Raw genomic sequence first — 18,070 nt, 5'->3', positions numbered from 1 at the left:
GGATTAATAAAATAAATCATGCAACAATGCATTAATTAATCAGTTAATGTTATGGGGAATTGTATCCACAAGCCAGAATAAATGTTTTCTGCAGCTCGCTCTATCAACTCCCTCATCTGGTGATATTAAAATCACCAAACAACACACCAAAAATTTTTATTAAAAAATGTTATCTATTGAACATGTTTCAGGCTTACTCTGGATTAGTATTCAAGCTCTAATTTCATCTATCTCATAATTAGTATTGAGTCTTACATCTTACTAATTCTATATCCTTTACCCTTTCTTTATTCAGCTAAGTTGAATCCTTTCCACCTTTGAATCCCCAACCCCCAATGAATTTATAAAAAACTAAGTTTTAAATTGCATAACTACATTTTGAATTGCACCAACAAAACAAATATCAATCTGAGTATTATAAAACAAAACAAAAAACAAAAAGTAAATTTTTGAAAATTTTGAAAAATTAGTACATAGTATATACCCCCTCTTTTTTTTTTTTTTTTTTCAAAATTCTAAAACATGTTTTCTTCGACCTTGCGTCTTACATAAAAGTGTTTCCAGCTAACACAATTTCTTCGACCTTGTGTCACCCTAACAACATTTCTTCAGCCTCATGCCAAAAATAAACCTTAACTTAAAGAAAACTAACACAATGTCTTCAGCCTTATGCCAAAAATAAACCTTAACTTAAAGAAAACTAAACTTAGTCATTGTCACCATTTTCTTTCAAGACCACCTGACTGCTACTGTGCTCCTCAATTATTGGAGGGATAGTTATGTAGGGCCATTCTAGAGACTTGTATTTTACATTTGTTCTCAATGGTCTTTTGCTTTTCCTGGGAATCATTTCAATCTTCTCTTCAGCTTGCTCTTTTTTGTCTGAATCATTCTTCTGACTTGACCCTTCAAATTTGAACTTTAAATCTTTAGGCCAGACATCACCTTTTCTCAAGAGTTTCTTCTTAGGCTTGCTTTCTTTACATTCAGCTTTCCAAGCCCTTTTTCTGAATTTTCTTATCTCAGACTCTTCATCACTCCCGACTGAATCATTTTCTGAGACTTTAAATCCGTACCAAGGAACTTCTTTACTCAGCAGCTTCACTCCATTAGAAACATCATCCTTACAGCTGGTACTTGGTAATTCTTCCTCTTCTTCAGGGATCACCTTCAGCTTCCCAGTTTCAGGATTCTTGTTCCTGCACACAGAGCTACTCTTTTGCTTTTCAATACTCTCCTGGACTTTATTATTTTCTTGCTCAGAATTTTCTGCTTCTGAATCTTCTCTTTCTACTTGAGATTCTTTTTCTAGCACATTTTCATCATTTTCTGAATCTAGAATCACAGTCTCTAGATCTTCTTCATTCAATGTTTCATTCACATGGACATCATCATCCAGATGTCGACCATCTTGTCGATCTTCAAGATCTGGATTTTTGACATCATCATCCAGATGTCGACCACCTTGTCGATCTTCAAGATCTGGATTTTCTTCAGGAATTTCTTTTTCAGAGTCTGAATCAGTTGTAGTGTCTTCACTGTCTTTATCAGTGTTATCAGGTTCAGATACACAAAGGGTATTACTGATATGCATCCATCCAGTATCTGTTGTCACCTGACTTGCTTTCTGCCACCTGGGTACTAGACAGTTTCTCCTCCGATGAACCTTTGTTCTGACCAAGTCTTTTTGCAATAAATCATGAACTTGCTCCTTTTCCACATCTGTTCCCAACTGATGGAATACAGAAACTGTATCATTCTTTCTTGTTGGAAAAGCTTCTAACCATTTTGAAAATAAACAAATGATGACTATGACATATCTCAGTTTGTTATGTTGGGGCATTTCAAAGAAATTTATTTGAATTTTTGCAAATGAACCACCCTCCCGGCCTATGGTTCCCAAATTCTCAATTGTCTTTTGATCTATATTGTTTTTCTGGCATGTCAGACATGTTTCCCTGAACAGTTGAATCATTGTGTCTCTTACTAAATGACCTGGACCATGGTACATCTGTGCCATGTCAGCAATTATGCAATTGGGCATAATAGGTCTGTCATCTCTGTAAAACCAAATTTCATCCTCCTCTTGCTGTCTGAAACCTTCTTTGAGCCATGTGTTTTTCTCCTCAACATGTGCCTCATCTTGTAATTGTTTTAACTCTTGCCATGTCTGAATTGCAAAGATTAGTATGAGGATGCATGAAACATGTTCATTGAATTTCTCCCCTTTGATTGCAACCCACTTCTGAGCACAAAATTTAACAATGGTACCTGCGTGCTCATTACCTTTTGAGACATGATCATTTTTCTCTCCAGCACATTTTATCCCTGCTGTTTTGTCAAGAAGCTCAGATTCTTTGTTGAAGTCTGGCATGCCCTTAACAGGAGCTTCACTCAAACTCTTTTTAAATTGCTCAAAGGCCTCAAGTTTAATTTCTGTCAGGACAATTTGGTCTTTTACATCTGCTTTTGTCAGTCTCCGCAATTGTTTTGCAAATACTGAGAAAGCACTAATCCATTGGCAACAGTAACTAACCATGCCTAGAAGCATTCTTACCTGTTTTTGCGTCTTTGGGTATTCCATTGCTTGAATCATTTTATTTCTCTCAATAGTTACCTGTCTGGGAATTCTCTCTTGGAACCTGAAAGCAAAAATTATTTGACTCTCTGGGTGCATTGGGACCCAATACCACTCAGTATCATGTGGTATCTGATAAAGGATCTCTACTAGTTTGGGCACAATGTCAATAACAGGAATTGTTTCTGACTTCATCTTGCACTGTGGAACATTAGGAAATAAGTTTCCCTGCGTGTTTGCAATTTTAATTGGATCAGGTCTGTTTTCCTTGTCTCCACTGAATCCTGTATCTGTATTGTATATCTGCTCATTAACATAATTTAAAAATGGCGGCGAAGGTATCTCATTCTGCTGAATCACCACCTGTCGCTGAATTTGTAGCTGTTCATTCAGTAGCTGTTGCTGCTGATTTATCTCATTCTGCATCTGTGAATTTTTACACTCTCCTACAAAAGCTAAAGTCACTTTTTCCTTCTCCTTTTTCTTCGTCCATTTTGTTTTCCATTTATTCAGACTACCCCTTTTTCTCAAAGCCCAAATTACATCTTTTATATGGGCAGAGGCAAACCTACCTGTATTGTTCAAGCCTTCCATGTCCTCATCATCCTGTAATCTTTTTAATCTGTCTGTACTCATTGTATTATCCAGTAATTTATACTCACCAGGCAGGTCAACGTCAGTGTTTTCACTAGGTGAAACTAGAGTCATCACTCTCTCTTGCTGAGTTGGAATCATTACTAACTTATTTTCAGGTACATTAAAATAAAGTTTTTCAGAAAACTTTTGAATTGGGACCGTTAAAGCTGCGGGACTATTTTCATCTTTCCTAAGCACTGGGGAACAGGTCCAATTACCACAGGAACTGTCACTGCTTCCATGTCTGACGTTAACTGCTCCTTTAAATCATTTGTAGAACTTACATGATCAGGAATAATAATTCCAGAAGTATTAGGCATCTCATCATACCTACCTGTTGTGACACCTTGAGAAGAGGTATGGACTGGGACTCTATTAATTTGAACTGAGACTCTTGGCGACACATTAATCCGCTCTGGGCGTTTGCTTGAACTTCCATCCTGATCTGTATTTACAACATCATTTTTACACTGATCAATAAATTCTTCTCTGTCAGGTTCATTATTTACATTTGCTAATTCAGGAAATGAATTTTCATTAAAAATTATTTCTTTTGGGGTAGCATCTGTATCTTTATTATGCTTACTAGTTACTTCATTACTCACCTGTGCATTCATTAATTTGCTCTCACATGTAGCAACAACCCTTTTAACCTGTTTGAATATATTTTCCATTTTCTGATAGCAGAAAAACGTTTTGTTCTTCTTAGAATAATTTTGATCCATGTTTTAATATACTTACCTTTATTAAAATTAATTAAAATAATTACAATAAGTAATTATGTTCACTTAATTGGCCTAATAGCATTTACTGATCAATTAATTAATTAATTTGACAAGGTCAGGCGAAGTAAAACTTTATAACCTGATCAATTTAATATATCTCCTAATTTACCTGCATCTCTAATTTTAATAAACCTGGAAGGGAAAACATAAATTTGCAAAAACAATAACAACGCAAAATATTTATTTATTTACAACAATAAAACCAACATATAATCACATGTGTTTTAAATGTACTTATTTTTCACTTACACACCTTCTGCAACATATACCTGTAAAAAAATAATCCTAAATGTGCTTGCTTTTCTAATGTACGGTGCTGTTAATGCTATAATTTTATTTGCAATTCTAATGACAACAGTTAATTATTTGCCTTTTATTTAATATTATAATAATTAGTGTCAGTCACCTTTGCTGTTGCTATTCTTATTAGAATAGCTGCTGTAATATTCAATATTTTATTGACAAATCTACCTGGGTCAAATATTAAAAACAAAGCTTTTGGCACTACTAGCGTAGAAAATTAAACTCAGGAAGTAAACAATGCACTTTAAATGTCTGGGCCAATCAGTGCTGCTGCTGCTGTTGTAATCAGCTTAGTAAATTAAACCCTCGACAAAAAGTAAACAATGTGCATCAGCATGAGTCCTTCAACCAATCAGCATGTGGCTGCTCTGCGCTCAGCCAACCACAATGCCTCTCTATGACACTGCAGTGTCTCTAACCAATCAGGGCACAGCAAGCCTCTTCTTGGGGAATAGACAAAATAAACCTAACCAAGCTAGCCTCCCCCTAATCGAAATTTTAACTCTTCTAGCGCTATTCCACTACGCTCACCAACACTCCTTTGCAAAGGAAATAAAAGGTTTAATTTTAATCATACACAGCACTGACCAATCAGGTCACAGCTCATGCCAGCACACGTCACAGCCAGCTCCTTCCTGACACTCGGGATGCACCTCGCCTCACGCAGCCTCACAAAGCCTCCTCTCAGCTGTTCTACTCTACTGTGACAGAAATGGATGCGCACAAGAGCGTGTCAATCTTTCATCACACACGCTCCTGAAATTCACACAACACGCAGATGACCGAAACCCTCAGCCAATAAGGGCGTGGCCCTTGTATGACGCTGCGCGTCAATTAACCAATGAGTGCGCGACCCTATTCTGTCACGTAGAAGAAAAGGCGTCTCCTTCTACCACTACGGCAGTCAATCTCTTCCACACGCGTTTTTCCTTCAATGTAATGCGCGCGACACTAAGCGCAGCTTACAATACTTCACTTAAATCTTTTAATTTAACAAACCGGAGCCTCACCATAACGCGGCTCTCGTTATTTGCACAAAGCGCTTCGCCCAATTAGAGCGCACCACTGCCTCAGCGCGTCGGCACCCAATCAATGCGCAGGCTCGCTATGACGCGACTGAGCGTTCAACCAATACCAGCGCGGCAGCTGACGCGCTGATAGCTCTTTTACTCGCTCCAGCCCCCCTCCTTCACAATGCTCGCGCTACACAGATTTTCATCGAGAAATAACACTAACTTAAGTAAACAATCTGTCAGCGTGTATAGGCAGGCGCGTTATGAAGATAAGAGGCTCAAATTTAATTTGTCAAAAGAGAGAGAGCACAAACAATAAGAAGCTCGTGCTACAGATTCCGCGTGTGAGCTAAGGATAAATCAAGCCCACAAAATTACACTATTAATCAGATCACTATTTTCTAATATAGCGCAATTTAAGAGAAAAGGATAAAATGAAAAATGCTCATAACTATTTTAAACATTGATCGCACTTCAACCAATGGGAGCGCTTGCTCTGACACTCCAGGGATTTAAACCAATCAGAGCGCGGCAGGCTCTGACGTATGCAGCAGCTGCAGTTGCAGGCTCTCTCCCCACACGCTTTCACTCCTTAATCAGCCCCTCCCTTACAATTTTCGATCGGGGCACTTTTTAAATGTATTTAAGCAGCGCACAATGCTTTTCAAAGACATTCAAATAGCGCAAAACACATTTTAATGTTTTTAAACAGCACAGACTTTACCCAAAGGCATTCAGAGCGCTTTACAATATTTAAAAATAGCGCATTCTTCACCATGAAGGCTTAAAAACGCTTTCCTATTATCCTTTTAAAACGCAATTAACAACAACATGGAAACAAACCATTTGTCTGCTTCTCTAACAAAGAGATAGTTTCATATACATTCATTCAAGTATTCTCAGTGTGGAATAGACAACGCTATTCTCACAGAATATTTTCAATTGCTAATAGAGTAATTCTTACCCTACCCTTCAGTTTTACAAACCATTCACACACTTTCAAACAAGGAAAACCTGCTCATACACACACAAATTCTTGGCAGGACTTGAACCAACCACAGAAAACGTCAAGCGTTGATAAGAATAGACGACGCTTATTTCCTTCCTCAGGACTCTAACCTTGGAAGAGAAATCAACGCTTATTTTTCTTCCTAGGACTCTAACCTTGGAAGAGAAAACAACCCTTACCCTTCACACAAGCTTGGATATATCTACTACTCTCTTCACAGAAAGCTTTAAAACAGGCTCACCAGGTCCCTCTGCTTAATGCTACAATTTCATAGGCAATCCTCACTAAACATTTAACCATACAATCTAAGGTCCCTAAACTTGTGTTGTACGCCCACAACACGTGATATATACTATACCACAATTTTGAAACAGACATATGCATTGTGTAACTCTTCTTGTCACACTACCTTGCTGGCCAGCAATTTAACCAGGAATCTTTCACACTACTGGAAAAATTCCTTAAGACTACATATAACAATCTGACATAACCAAAACTTATCATATGTTAAACATCAATCCTATGTCTATACCAACATATATGTAACATGCATGTCAAAAACAACATATAAACCGTCTGAAGCTACCAAATTGATGGAGCCCAGAAACTAAAATTCTTTATAAATGATGACACAATCCACTATCACACTTACCAATCAATACCAGGCCCATAAACATAGTGAGTGAGGTGAATGGATACTATATGTTGTAATTGAACTCTTTTCAAAAACAAAACCAGCTTGTCATTTTAAAAAGTTTATTAAAACATATTTGAAAAACTTAGGTTTGGAACTTTATTAAGCAAGCATTAGAAAAAGTCATAAGAAAGTTTATTCAGCATTTTTTAAAGAGAGTTTAATTCAAGATAATATTATTAATTAGCAGAAATAAGTGAAAAAGAACATTTCCAAAACCTAACTGTCTCCCTGTCTCTACCCTCATCACCTGGTAACAAAGTCTTTAAAAAGTCACCTTTCCTTACGTGTATTCATCGGACAGCAGAACACGTCCTTCTGGAATCAAAAGCGTAAGCCAAAAGTTTGCAGCTAACGCCTATTCTTATACCCTAAAATAAGCTGAGCTAACTATTTTTCACATTCCAACAGCTGAATTCTGGCTCTCCATTGGCTGAATCACCTCACGCCACAGTAAACTGTGACATCTTCCACCACGAGACCAGGCTTTACACAGAGTCATTGTTCATGCACAGAATCCTGGCAACAGCTCCTTAGTCCGCTACATTTTGTAGCAAAAATGTTCAAGCAATACAAAATCTTGTCACGTCTCTTCCTTTTAGCCTTGAGCCAGACCGTTCTGAGCTTTCGTGGCACATCCAAACCCACTCCACAGAGTTGACTTTAGCAGTTCATTTTTTAAAGACTTCACAATAAAAGGCTTTTCTTCCACTTCAGAATATGGGTTTCTCATGTGGCTTTCAACATCAGCAGGCCTTTTCTAGAAGGGCGTCAATTTTCTGCGCCACTTTTTGCTTGCGTCCCTGCGCCACTTTCAGCTTGCAACACTTTTCAGAAAACTATTATTTAAACAAACACAAAAGAATAATTAATTCAGGTAAAACAAACCCTTCTGTTACCCACCCTTTCCCTGCTAGCAATTAACCCATTAATAAATGACAACTAACAGAAGCAAACAAATAAAGCAACACATATAATAACCACCATTCTTCATGTAGTCCAGCATAATGTTCTGAAAGAATAAAAAGATAATTAAATGATACACAGACAGACAAACACAACATAGGACATACATATAAGCACATATAAAAGCACATGCCATGAATGATCAGCTGCATATTAATAGTGACAAAGACAATAGGACAGACATAACAAACAGGACAATATTAATAATGTGTTACAAAAACAGACTTGCAAATGCGACAAGAGCACATGTAATTAGTTTCCCGCGTGTTCATGTGTGGTGCAAACTTAATCTAGGTTGGATTAATAAAATAAATCATGCAACAATGCATTAATTAATCAGTTAATGTTATGGGGAATTGTATCCACAAGCCAGAATAAATGTTTTCTGCAGCTCGCTCTATCAAGAGAAAAGGTGTCATCATACTCATTTTTGTCACCTTCAGACCTCTCGCAAGACCACCTCTTTTCAAAGTAAGCGATGGCCCTCTGGGGTTAAAACAAGTAATGGTATTTGAAGCACTAACAATGATACAATAATGAAGAGTACAAGACATAGGTGGATAAGAATTTGCTCCAGCTCCATTTTAGTAGTTCACCCTATGTCCATTCCTGGGCTCTCGTTTGAAAACCAAATGCAATCTGGGAATGGTAGTCGCTGTTTGCATCTATCTAACCAATGAATCTACTGCACCACTTAATAATACATTCTAAGAGAAAAGTTCGGGACTGGAAATAGGGTGATTGGTGACAGTGACAGATATAACATCTTAAACGCCATATTTCATGTTTTCTGTGAGCCCAGCTGAGTTCAATTGAAAGGAAACGGAGATGATATTGATAATTGATATTTCTAGGGAGGAGGGGGTTTACCAGTAGCTACTTCTTGCTTCTGGCTGCCACGGCCTTTTCATTCTTGGCATTCTGAAGGACCAGTGGTGGGACGTTCTGTGGAGCTCTTCATGGGAAACCTGTAACATTTCCTCTTCTTTCACCAGGCCTGCATGAACTTCAACGACAGTGGTGCCTGCGTCACCCAGTGCCCACAGCCCTTTGTGTACAACCCCACCACCTTCCAGCTGGAGCCAAACAACAAGGCCAAGTACACCTACGGAGCCTTCTGCGTCAAGAAATGCCCACGTAAGTGCCCTCCTGCAGTGATGCGCATGGAACCAAAGGCTGGTGAACAGCAAGCCAAGAAACACGACAGCCTAATAGAATTATAGGAGTGACGTTTTGAGCAGCTTAATAGTGACCAGCAGGTCCTTCCTCCTGACGTGGTTCTGATTAAATCTCTTAGATTATTTGCTTGCTGAACCCCAAGGGTGGCAGAAGGTTGAAGAATTGGTACCCCTTTTCCCTGCGATCATTTCTCTACTCAGGACACACTGCATTTTATGAAGTTCTGTGATTACTACGGCTCTCTCTGCCAACCTTTAATATTACCAAGATATTTTTACTTTATCTACAGATGTTAACCAGTCCTCTGGAATGTTTTAGTATTGCATATTTTTTAGTTGCGACTGTTAGGAAGAAGAGACAAGCTGTTTAACATTTTAAAAAATAGGTTTTATGTATGATCTTTTTTTTGTATTTTTTATCATGTATATGTTGTGCTATTCTAGCAATGTGATTTTAAGGATGATTATTTATGTAGGCTGAGTTTATGTCTAGTTTTGATTTGATAGTATGTACTTTTATGGTTTTAACTAACCGAATAAAGTATTTTGACTGACTAACAGGTGTAGTAAAAGATTAAGTGACACACAGAGCAAGTATGATGCACTGGGAAATAGTAAATTCCTTCACTGAAGTGATAGTGACTTTCCAAGTTACATTAAAAACCTTCAGAGGTCCCATGTTTTAGCGGTTAGCAGTACAAAGTTCTTCAGAGTTACAATAGTGACCAATAGAGAGGGGCTGATGTCCTTTGCCGGTCCAATATTGACACACAAAAATACAAACCAGTGCTTTAGTGGTACAACAGTGGCACATGGATATGCCCCTCTGTCCGTTTCCAGCTTGAAAGTGACCCTGCACCTCCTACTGTCTTTTGATAATGTGACAGCGTCACTGCGAGATACGGGAAACAACCTTTACAACGCAGTCATTACATCGCACTACACTTCCAAAGCAGTCATTACATCGCAACATCCTTTACAACGCATGTCACTACAACGCAGGCATTACAACGCATACCATTACAACACATGACACTACATTACATGTCACTACAAGGCGGGTATTACAATGCATACCATTACAACGCATACCATTACAACGCAGAGTACCCCTACACTATCCAACACTTACCCTACTGTTGCACCCCCTGGAGTTAGAATAGTAAGTTTAACGCCTGCACTATCCAACACTTACCCTACTGATGCACCCCCTGGAGTTAGAATAGTAATTTTTACCCCTACACTATCCAACACTTACCCTACTGTTGCACCCCCTGGACTCAGAAGAGTCATTTTTACCCCTAAACTATCCAATACTTACCTTAAATGCAATGTAATGGTATGAGTTGTAATGGTATGTGTTGTAAAGGTAGTATGCGATGTAATGGAAAGCGTCGTAAAGGTAGTTTTTTAATATGCGATGTAGTGTCATGCGATGTAATGGAATGCGTTGTAGTGGATGTTGCGAGGTAAAAACTGTGTTGTAAGTGCATGCCTTGTAAATGTATGCGTCGTAACGTCATACATTTGCGAAATACACCATTAGGAGTACACTAGTGTTTCTTTGAATTACAATAACGTCCTTCAACGGTGTAATAATGACTTTCCTGACTCTCAGAGGTACAACAAAGTACTTCAAAATTATAAACATGCATATCTTTAATTATTCTGATGAATACTGTTGCATTCACATCATCAAGAAACCTAGAGACCTAAGTTAGTGGGTGCAGTGTAAAATTTGAAAATAACATGAAAATTAGATTTATTGCAGAATCAGTTCATGTAGGGCGGAGTAGAGTTATAAAACAAAGCCCTGTTCAGGAGCAAGGTTCAGTACTCGCATTGCGGTTCATGGAAATAGAAGTAGGGTTGTCAGTTCAGAGAAACAGTGAAACAAAACGTTATTTTCATGCCGTTTCGAAATGAAATAATGACTAACCTGCCATGCATGAGGTGGCAAAAGGGTCCCCAGAAATAAGTGCCAATGCTGCCGACTACCAGCCACCAGTACAAATGAACCACTGCACCGTGGCGCGGAATGCAAAGGACATAAATGCTTCTAGTCACTTGGATAGGGTGCAGTTTAAACAGAACTGGCATCAAGTACTTACGGTGTTCTATAGAAAGTGCAGCAGACTTTACTTAAGGTGCCAAACATGCACCTGACAACAACAAATAAGAGGCAAAAGAGGAGGCCCTGACCCACATCCACACCCACCCCAAACCGTCACAGAAGGGCAAATGCACCAATCCTCACATATCGAAAAGATCACAGATACGGTTACAATGGCGCTCTCGAACCTTTCACAATGTCCCAGTCAAGGCCAGGGAGTCGCAGTCCCCTACGAAAGCGGAATATCATAGTGACTCAACCATCCACCCGACACCTTGTACGTGCATCCCCTACTTGTATATGTGACCCTCTCGGCAGCCATGTACAGATCCAGCCATCTTGTCTGCATTTCACTGTTGAGTACCTAGGAGGATGAAATGCACATGTGGTTTTCAAGAACCTTTGAGAGAGCTCGTTTTTTGTCGGACAGGGATGTTTCAGAAAGAAAGTGCTTCCAATGAGTCTCTGCATTCCACAGCTTAGGGGTGCGTCTTGATTATTGGGTGCAGTTAGTTGTACAGTAACGCTCCAAATGGTGCTGTGCGGTCTAAGGGTGTTCATGAGCATCGGTCTTTTGCACTAAACACCTTTCTAAGACGGTATTCATAAAAAAAAAAACAGTCACTTGGATTCTCAGCTTGCAAAAACAAAAAAGAGAAGCTTCTGATAAGCAATCTTCAGGAGAAGCTTAAGATAGCTGAAACCAAACTAGTTCAATCTATCCAAGCAGTATTAAACATCGAGGCTGTTTAAGAGGTGGTAGTTCTGGCCAGAGCGAAAATTGGGGAGATCTTCTCAGAAAAAAACGCTGCACAATGGGCTAGCACACAGCAGAAAAATTATGACTGTAGCGATTGCACACTGCACCTCCTGGCTGTCAGAACCCGGCAACAGGCCTCTAGCAGCGAGATGCACACAATCAAACTCCAATCGGGAGAAGAGACAAAGGACTTTGATTTGATACGTAAGGATTTCCAGGATTTTTATTCTAAACTATATACTGAGGAAAACAAAGGCCCAAATGATACAATTGAGAGCGATATCTCCAGCTATCTAAATGAGATTAACCTCAAAACACTTACCTCTGACAGTAGCAGCCTATTAGACCTACATCCTCCTAGGGAAGAGATACTGGAATCTCTTAACTCCCTCCCCGATGGGAAATTCGCTGGCTTGGATGGCATCCCTGTAGAATTTTATAAGATCTTTGCCCCTCAAATCAAAACGATCTTTACTGAGGTAGTTACAAATATTTTTAATGGGGTTTTGCCTCCAGCTTCCTGGTCCAAGGCCAGAATAGCAGTATTCCCCAAAAAAGATAAATCCCTGCTTGAAATGGGCTCATATAGACCCATAACATGTGACTCTAAGATCTTTTCTAAGGTGCTGGCAAATCTTCAGTGGTGGAACCCCTAGTGTCAGAGGGGCAACACGGGTTTATCCCGAAAAAAGGCACAACAGAACATGCCAGGCGAGCCATCACCCTTTTCGACGCCGCACAGGCGGCCGGAGATATGATGTCAATAACACTCTTGGACGCCGAAAAGGCCTTTGACCGGGTCTCCTGGAGATACCTGTGGGCTGTCATGAACAGGATGGGCTTTGGGCCAAAGCTTATACAGGCTGTACAAGCACTCTACCTGAAACCTTTGGCTGGTCTCTATATAAATGGACAACTAACCGGGCAACTTGAAATCTCCTGCGGCACTAGGCAGGGCTGCCCCTGCTCCCCTTTGGTGTTTGCCCTCTATTTGGATCCTTTTATTAAACCGATCGAAAGTAATCACAACATCCCCCCCGATTAGCTTCCAAGGCTGTAATACCATAATCTTGGCCTACGCGGACAATTTGGCTATTACCTCACCCGATCCTTCAAACGCCATAGTGGGCTTGGAAATTGAGGCAAATACATTTGGGAAGTTCTCTGGCTATGCCCTAAAAAAGAATAAAACCCTGATAATAACAAACAGTCAAATCTCTTAGGCTGATCATAGGGTGGTTCCTTAGGCCAAATATTTAGGAGTCTCTATTTCTTCTAATCTGGATGAAATTGTTTCCGATAACCTAGTCCCGCTCGCTACACACACTAGGAAGGCACTGAAGCAAATAAATAACCTACACCTAACCCAAGTTGGTAGATGTAATGTCATAAAAATGACATATTTCCCCAAACTTCTATACTTTTTTCGCACAATACCCCTAGAATTCAGTAAAGCCAACCTTTTTGAAATTTCAGCAAATGTTTACACAATACTCTCAACCGAGGAGGGCACTCAGACAGCTATGCTTGCCAAAAGACCGAGGAGGCTGGTCCTTTCCCAAAGTCACCCTGTAATACTGGGCCGCGGTTATGCAGTATAGCTCCGAACTGGTAAAAGAACCTCCTGTCACTTATACCGCAGAGTTGCCCTCTCCCTTCCAACTCTTGGTTGGGGAGCAGCGCTGAGGTTGCCTGCTACGAGAGACTACTTTCGGTTACCTCAAACGGGTGGGATTCAAGACTTTACTTAACTCGTTTAAGGTCTTTCGAAGCATCCGTAGATGCTTTGGGATAGGCAGATTTAATCACTACTCCCTCATTCTTAACAATGATAACCTCCCAGCTATTTTTGGAAGGGCTTACTTCTCGGACTGGTATAGGGCTGGTATTAGGAAACTAGGAGATCTAATCACCAGTGAGGGAGTTGTACCTTTCTCTGACCTACTAGCTAAATTCAGCCTCAAGAAAGAGGATGCGTTTAAATATCTCTCTATTTATGATTTTCTCTTTAGAAAGGCCGGGGGAGCCACCCGATTCATGGAAGTTGAACACCTTAATGTTCTGCGTAACCCACTGACCCCTCGAATTGGCCTTCTATACAGTATCATAAATAGACAGACTCCGGACGACCTACAAATCATTGCTGGTAAATTGCATAATAAACTGGATTCTCCTAGGAATGTTTTTTTTAACTCACTTACCCTTTCTCAGAACATTTTAATTTCAGCCAAATTACAGGCTCAGCATTTTAAAACAATTTTTTTTATATATTACCCCTAGCAAAATTGTAAAGTTGGGGTCTGGTCAAGGCACTCTCTGCCTGAGATGTTCCGAATTTGGGGCCAACTCTCTACATATATTCGCAGCATGCACAAAGCTTTCACCTACACTGAACGGAATCGAGGGATTTTTAAGGGAAGTCACTACTCAGCCTATAACCTTGAACCCTACCACCATCATGCTGGGAGCACAGTCAGAAATACCACGTCTGAAAAGTGAGGGTTTAACTTTTATAGCAATGGGGGTTTGGAGGATCTGCATGGCTACTGCTTGGCTGAACCCAGAGCCCCCTTCTTTATCTCAATGGCTCGCTAGACTCGTTGCAACTTATCATTTGGAAATAGCTGTTTATGCAAAAAAGGGACGCTAGGGCCGGAAAAAGGGCCTTGAGGTCTGGGAGAATCTTACTAACTGGCTGACTCAGTCTGGTTAATTTATTTCTTCCTTCTTTTTCTTTGGTTGTTTGCCTGATCTGTTTCTCTTCAACCTGGCTGCTATATAACAAAGTCTTTCCTTTTTCTTTTCATCTTTTTTTCCTGTCCTTGCGAAGTTTGACTTTTTCTCTCTCCCGAATTTGTTCATTCCCACTGACTGTTGTAGGCCATTTTACCACAGGATTTTGCTACCTGACAAATTTCCTATTTCTTTCTTTAGCTACCTTACCATTTTCTTCTTTTTCTCCTTCTCTTTTTTTTCTTTTCCTTTTTCTTCCTTTACTCTCATCTGTGCCTTTATTTCCAATCACTCAAAGTATTTCTTCTTTTGGGGGGGAGGGGTGCGGGGGTGCGGCTTTCTTCCGATGTGAATATGTATTTGTACGTACTTTTGCAATTAAAAAAAAAAACATTTTTATATCACATTTTCTGGAAAAATGTCTGAAATTTTGGCGTGTTTGGACTTAATTCTTGGAGATGTGTCTGTCTTTTCAAGGACAATTAACCATTTTCTTCACAATTAGTTGGTTTTGTTGCCCTAAGTGTTGCTGGAAATAGTTTTTTTTCCTGATAAGTGTGAGCGCCTTGGTGGACTTTTATTGAGCCATTACAAGTGGTTCCTAATTAATCAGATTGCGAGATACTGGTACAATATCATTAGACTACGCTCAGTACGACCAAAAGAAATGAACATGAATGTTCTTCCGGTGACCTAAATGCATCAACTAAAACAAGAGATCTCATGAGGCGCCTATCACCTGTCGATTGACTTACCTGAAAAGAAGTCTCCCTTTTTCCACAGCATTTCAATGTGTGTCCAAAAATGACATTCCAATGTCAGGATCCTGTAGAAACTCTAGTGATTCATAATTACAATTCAACGGGGGAAGCAGTGCAAATTTCACAACTTTTGCCCTGTGTGAAGTTTATAAACTTTACAATTTAACAAATCACGAAGTGCTATTTGTCATCTTATCACAGCTTCGCCCTGTTGAAAGTGTGCTGCATTCAATTTGAGGTTACATTACAGTTATAAAATAGTAATAAAAAGATATGAGGAAAAAGTGTGCTGCAAAAACCGTTTTTGGTGGGGGGAGTGGGGTTAAATCTCCGAGTTACACATTTTTTCTTAGGAAAACTCTATCTTTTTTTTTCGCCCGCTTCTGTTTTTTTAAAACAGACACTGTGGAGTTCCCAAGGATTGGGAAGTTTAAAAATGTTTATAAAATGTTCTAAGCGAAGTCCCACTGCTCCACCGATTCCTAATAGAAACAACTTGTGATGGATCAGATGGAGTTCTCTCCTCTGAAGTTATTCTACACCTCCCTTTTCCATGCAGCATCTGTGTCTGTCCTGCTGATGTAAACTGTCTTTCCGCAGATAACTTTGTGGTGGACCAGAGCTCCTGTGTGCGCGCCTGCCCCAGCAACAAGATGGAGGTGGAGGAGAACGGAATCAAGCTGTGCAAGCCCTGCACAGACATCTGCCCCAAAGGTGAGTGATTTCCTTTGCACAACTGCTCGGTTGCCCTGGATACTTTGGCTTTGCCAGAAATTGCACCAAGGATTGTACTCAATTTAGTGATTTTAAAGCCTAATGGAAAACCATTAAAACATTCTGAGGTACCACTTTAACTGTTTGTAAAAAACATGTTAACTAGCTGAAAGGGATATTTTATAACTTCAATACTGGTCCAGAATATTTACTCATTTAATTTTGTAAGCTTTGTCGCTATAACTCATTCCACGGCTTTAAACACTGTGGCATCGAATACCGGTAATATGAATGTCTTCTCACCCTCACTGAAGTTTTTAGAAAATAAATTCATTCAAAATATATGCTGGCTGGCTAGTGACTGTGGGCAGCCATTTTGATATGCTTTCTGGGACTAGTCTATGATGTATCCAAGGAGTGGAAAATAACAATTACTATGTGCTTGCCCTGCACTAGTCACAGTACAGAGTGGTGGTCCGCAGGTGTCTTGAGTAGATGCACCAACCTACAGTGCCAGCGGACTAGCTCATGTAGTCCCTCATAGTGTCGCCACACGTTAAAATACAGTTAAATAATACAGACCTACGCACACATTTCACTCACCTGATTCTCAGTGTACAAAACAAACAAACGAATGGATGCATTTGAATACTGACCCGTTGCACCAGTCTATTTATTCTTCAACTTATTATGTTATTGAATCTGTCCCAATCCTGGTGGACGATCAGAAATCTCCTGCTGTCCCAATAGGGCATCTCACTTCTTGGAAAAGCGGTAATGATACTTTACCGGATACAGTTAAGATATGTTTCTTTGCCTCCATAATCCTATTTTGCAGTGTTCCCTCTCACTCCTGTTCTTTCTCCATCACAGTGTGCGATGGCATTGGGACCGGGAGCCTACATGCCGACCAAACTGTGGACTCCAGCAACATCGACAAGTTCATCAACTGCACCAAGATCAATGGCAACCTGATCTTCCTGGTCACCGGCATTGACGGGTGAGCATCGAACCCTCCTGGAAGCAGTGGCCCTGGGACGATATGTGCTTGAAGGGATTGTTGAATGGGGAGCTGGCAGATATAAGGGTTGCAAGCTGCATTGTCTTGAGACACGGCTTGGCAGAGTTAAGACGTGTTGTTCATGATCGAAACCTGGACATTCACATTCCCCTTCCCTCTACCTAAAATGTTTTTCTATTCATACAATCTGGGCTTGCACCTTCCTGGAAGCTACCATGCTGCTAGAGCAATGGGCTCTGGCAGCTACTGCCTCCCAACCCCTTTATCTGATGCCGCTGGTAAGCCGAGTAATTAACTCTTGTCAGAGACGTTACAAGCCACCATCACCCCTCGCTCAAAGAAAGTGTTGCATCCAAAAAACCTTGATTCCCAGTGATGAAACAATGTAATGATTCTGTTCAACAGAAAGAGACATCATATGGCCATGATGGAGGCATGAAAGAAGGGAATTCTCTCTTCTGAATGGGTTAAGAGACGAGGGACTGAGTGTGCCCTGTACCCACTCGTTTTCCCAGTCTAATTTGTGATAATGCTTTTAATTGACAGGAGTTATGACAATACTTAAAACACATTTATTTTGAGTCTGTTGTACCAAGATTCCAGAGCAGCTTTGTTACACTTATGATCCCTGTGAGACATTGTGAGGAGCAGTGGAGGCTCCTCCACTATGGAGGAGGAGCGTCGCTACCCCACCAGCCTCAAAACGTGAAAAATAAAAGGATAATAAAACAAGTCACGAGAGGGAGTGGTGGGCACTGCTATCAGTGCACATGTCGGTTTGGTCGGCCGTCTCAAGACACCCAAAC

At 40.1% G+C, this 18,070-nt stretch overlaps 1 protein-coding gene across 1 annotated transcript in view; it reads left to right on the top strand.

Annotated features, from left to right (window-relative positions):
* The window catches only part of ERBB4 (erb-b2 receptor tyrosine kinase 4), a 2,375,242-nt gene that overhangs the window by 1,720,385 nt on the left and 636,787 nt on the right, over positions 1-18,070 (top strand). The window contains exons 7-9 of the mRNA XM_086955561.1: positions 8,980-9,121; positions 16,130-16,243; positions 17,117-17,243. Coding sequence (XP_086811687.1) covers positions 8,980-9,121; positions 16,130-16,243; positions 17,117-17,243 — 383 coding nt within the window. The remainder of the gene's footprint in view (positions 1-8,979; positions 9,122-16,129; positions 16,244-17,116; positions 17,244-18,070) is intronic.

Source organism: Lissotriton vulgaris, chromosome 2_1 (assembly GCF_964263255.1).
Source record: "Lissotriton vulgaris chromosome 2_1, aLisVul1.2, whole genome shotgun sequence".
Classification (NCBI taxonomy): domain Eukaryota; kingdom Metazoa; phylum Chordata; class Amphibia; order Caudata; family Salamandridae; genus Lissotriton; species Lissotriton vulgaris.
This window is presented reverse-complemented; position numbering and strand designations above follow the sequence as displayed.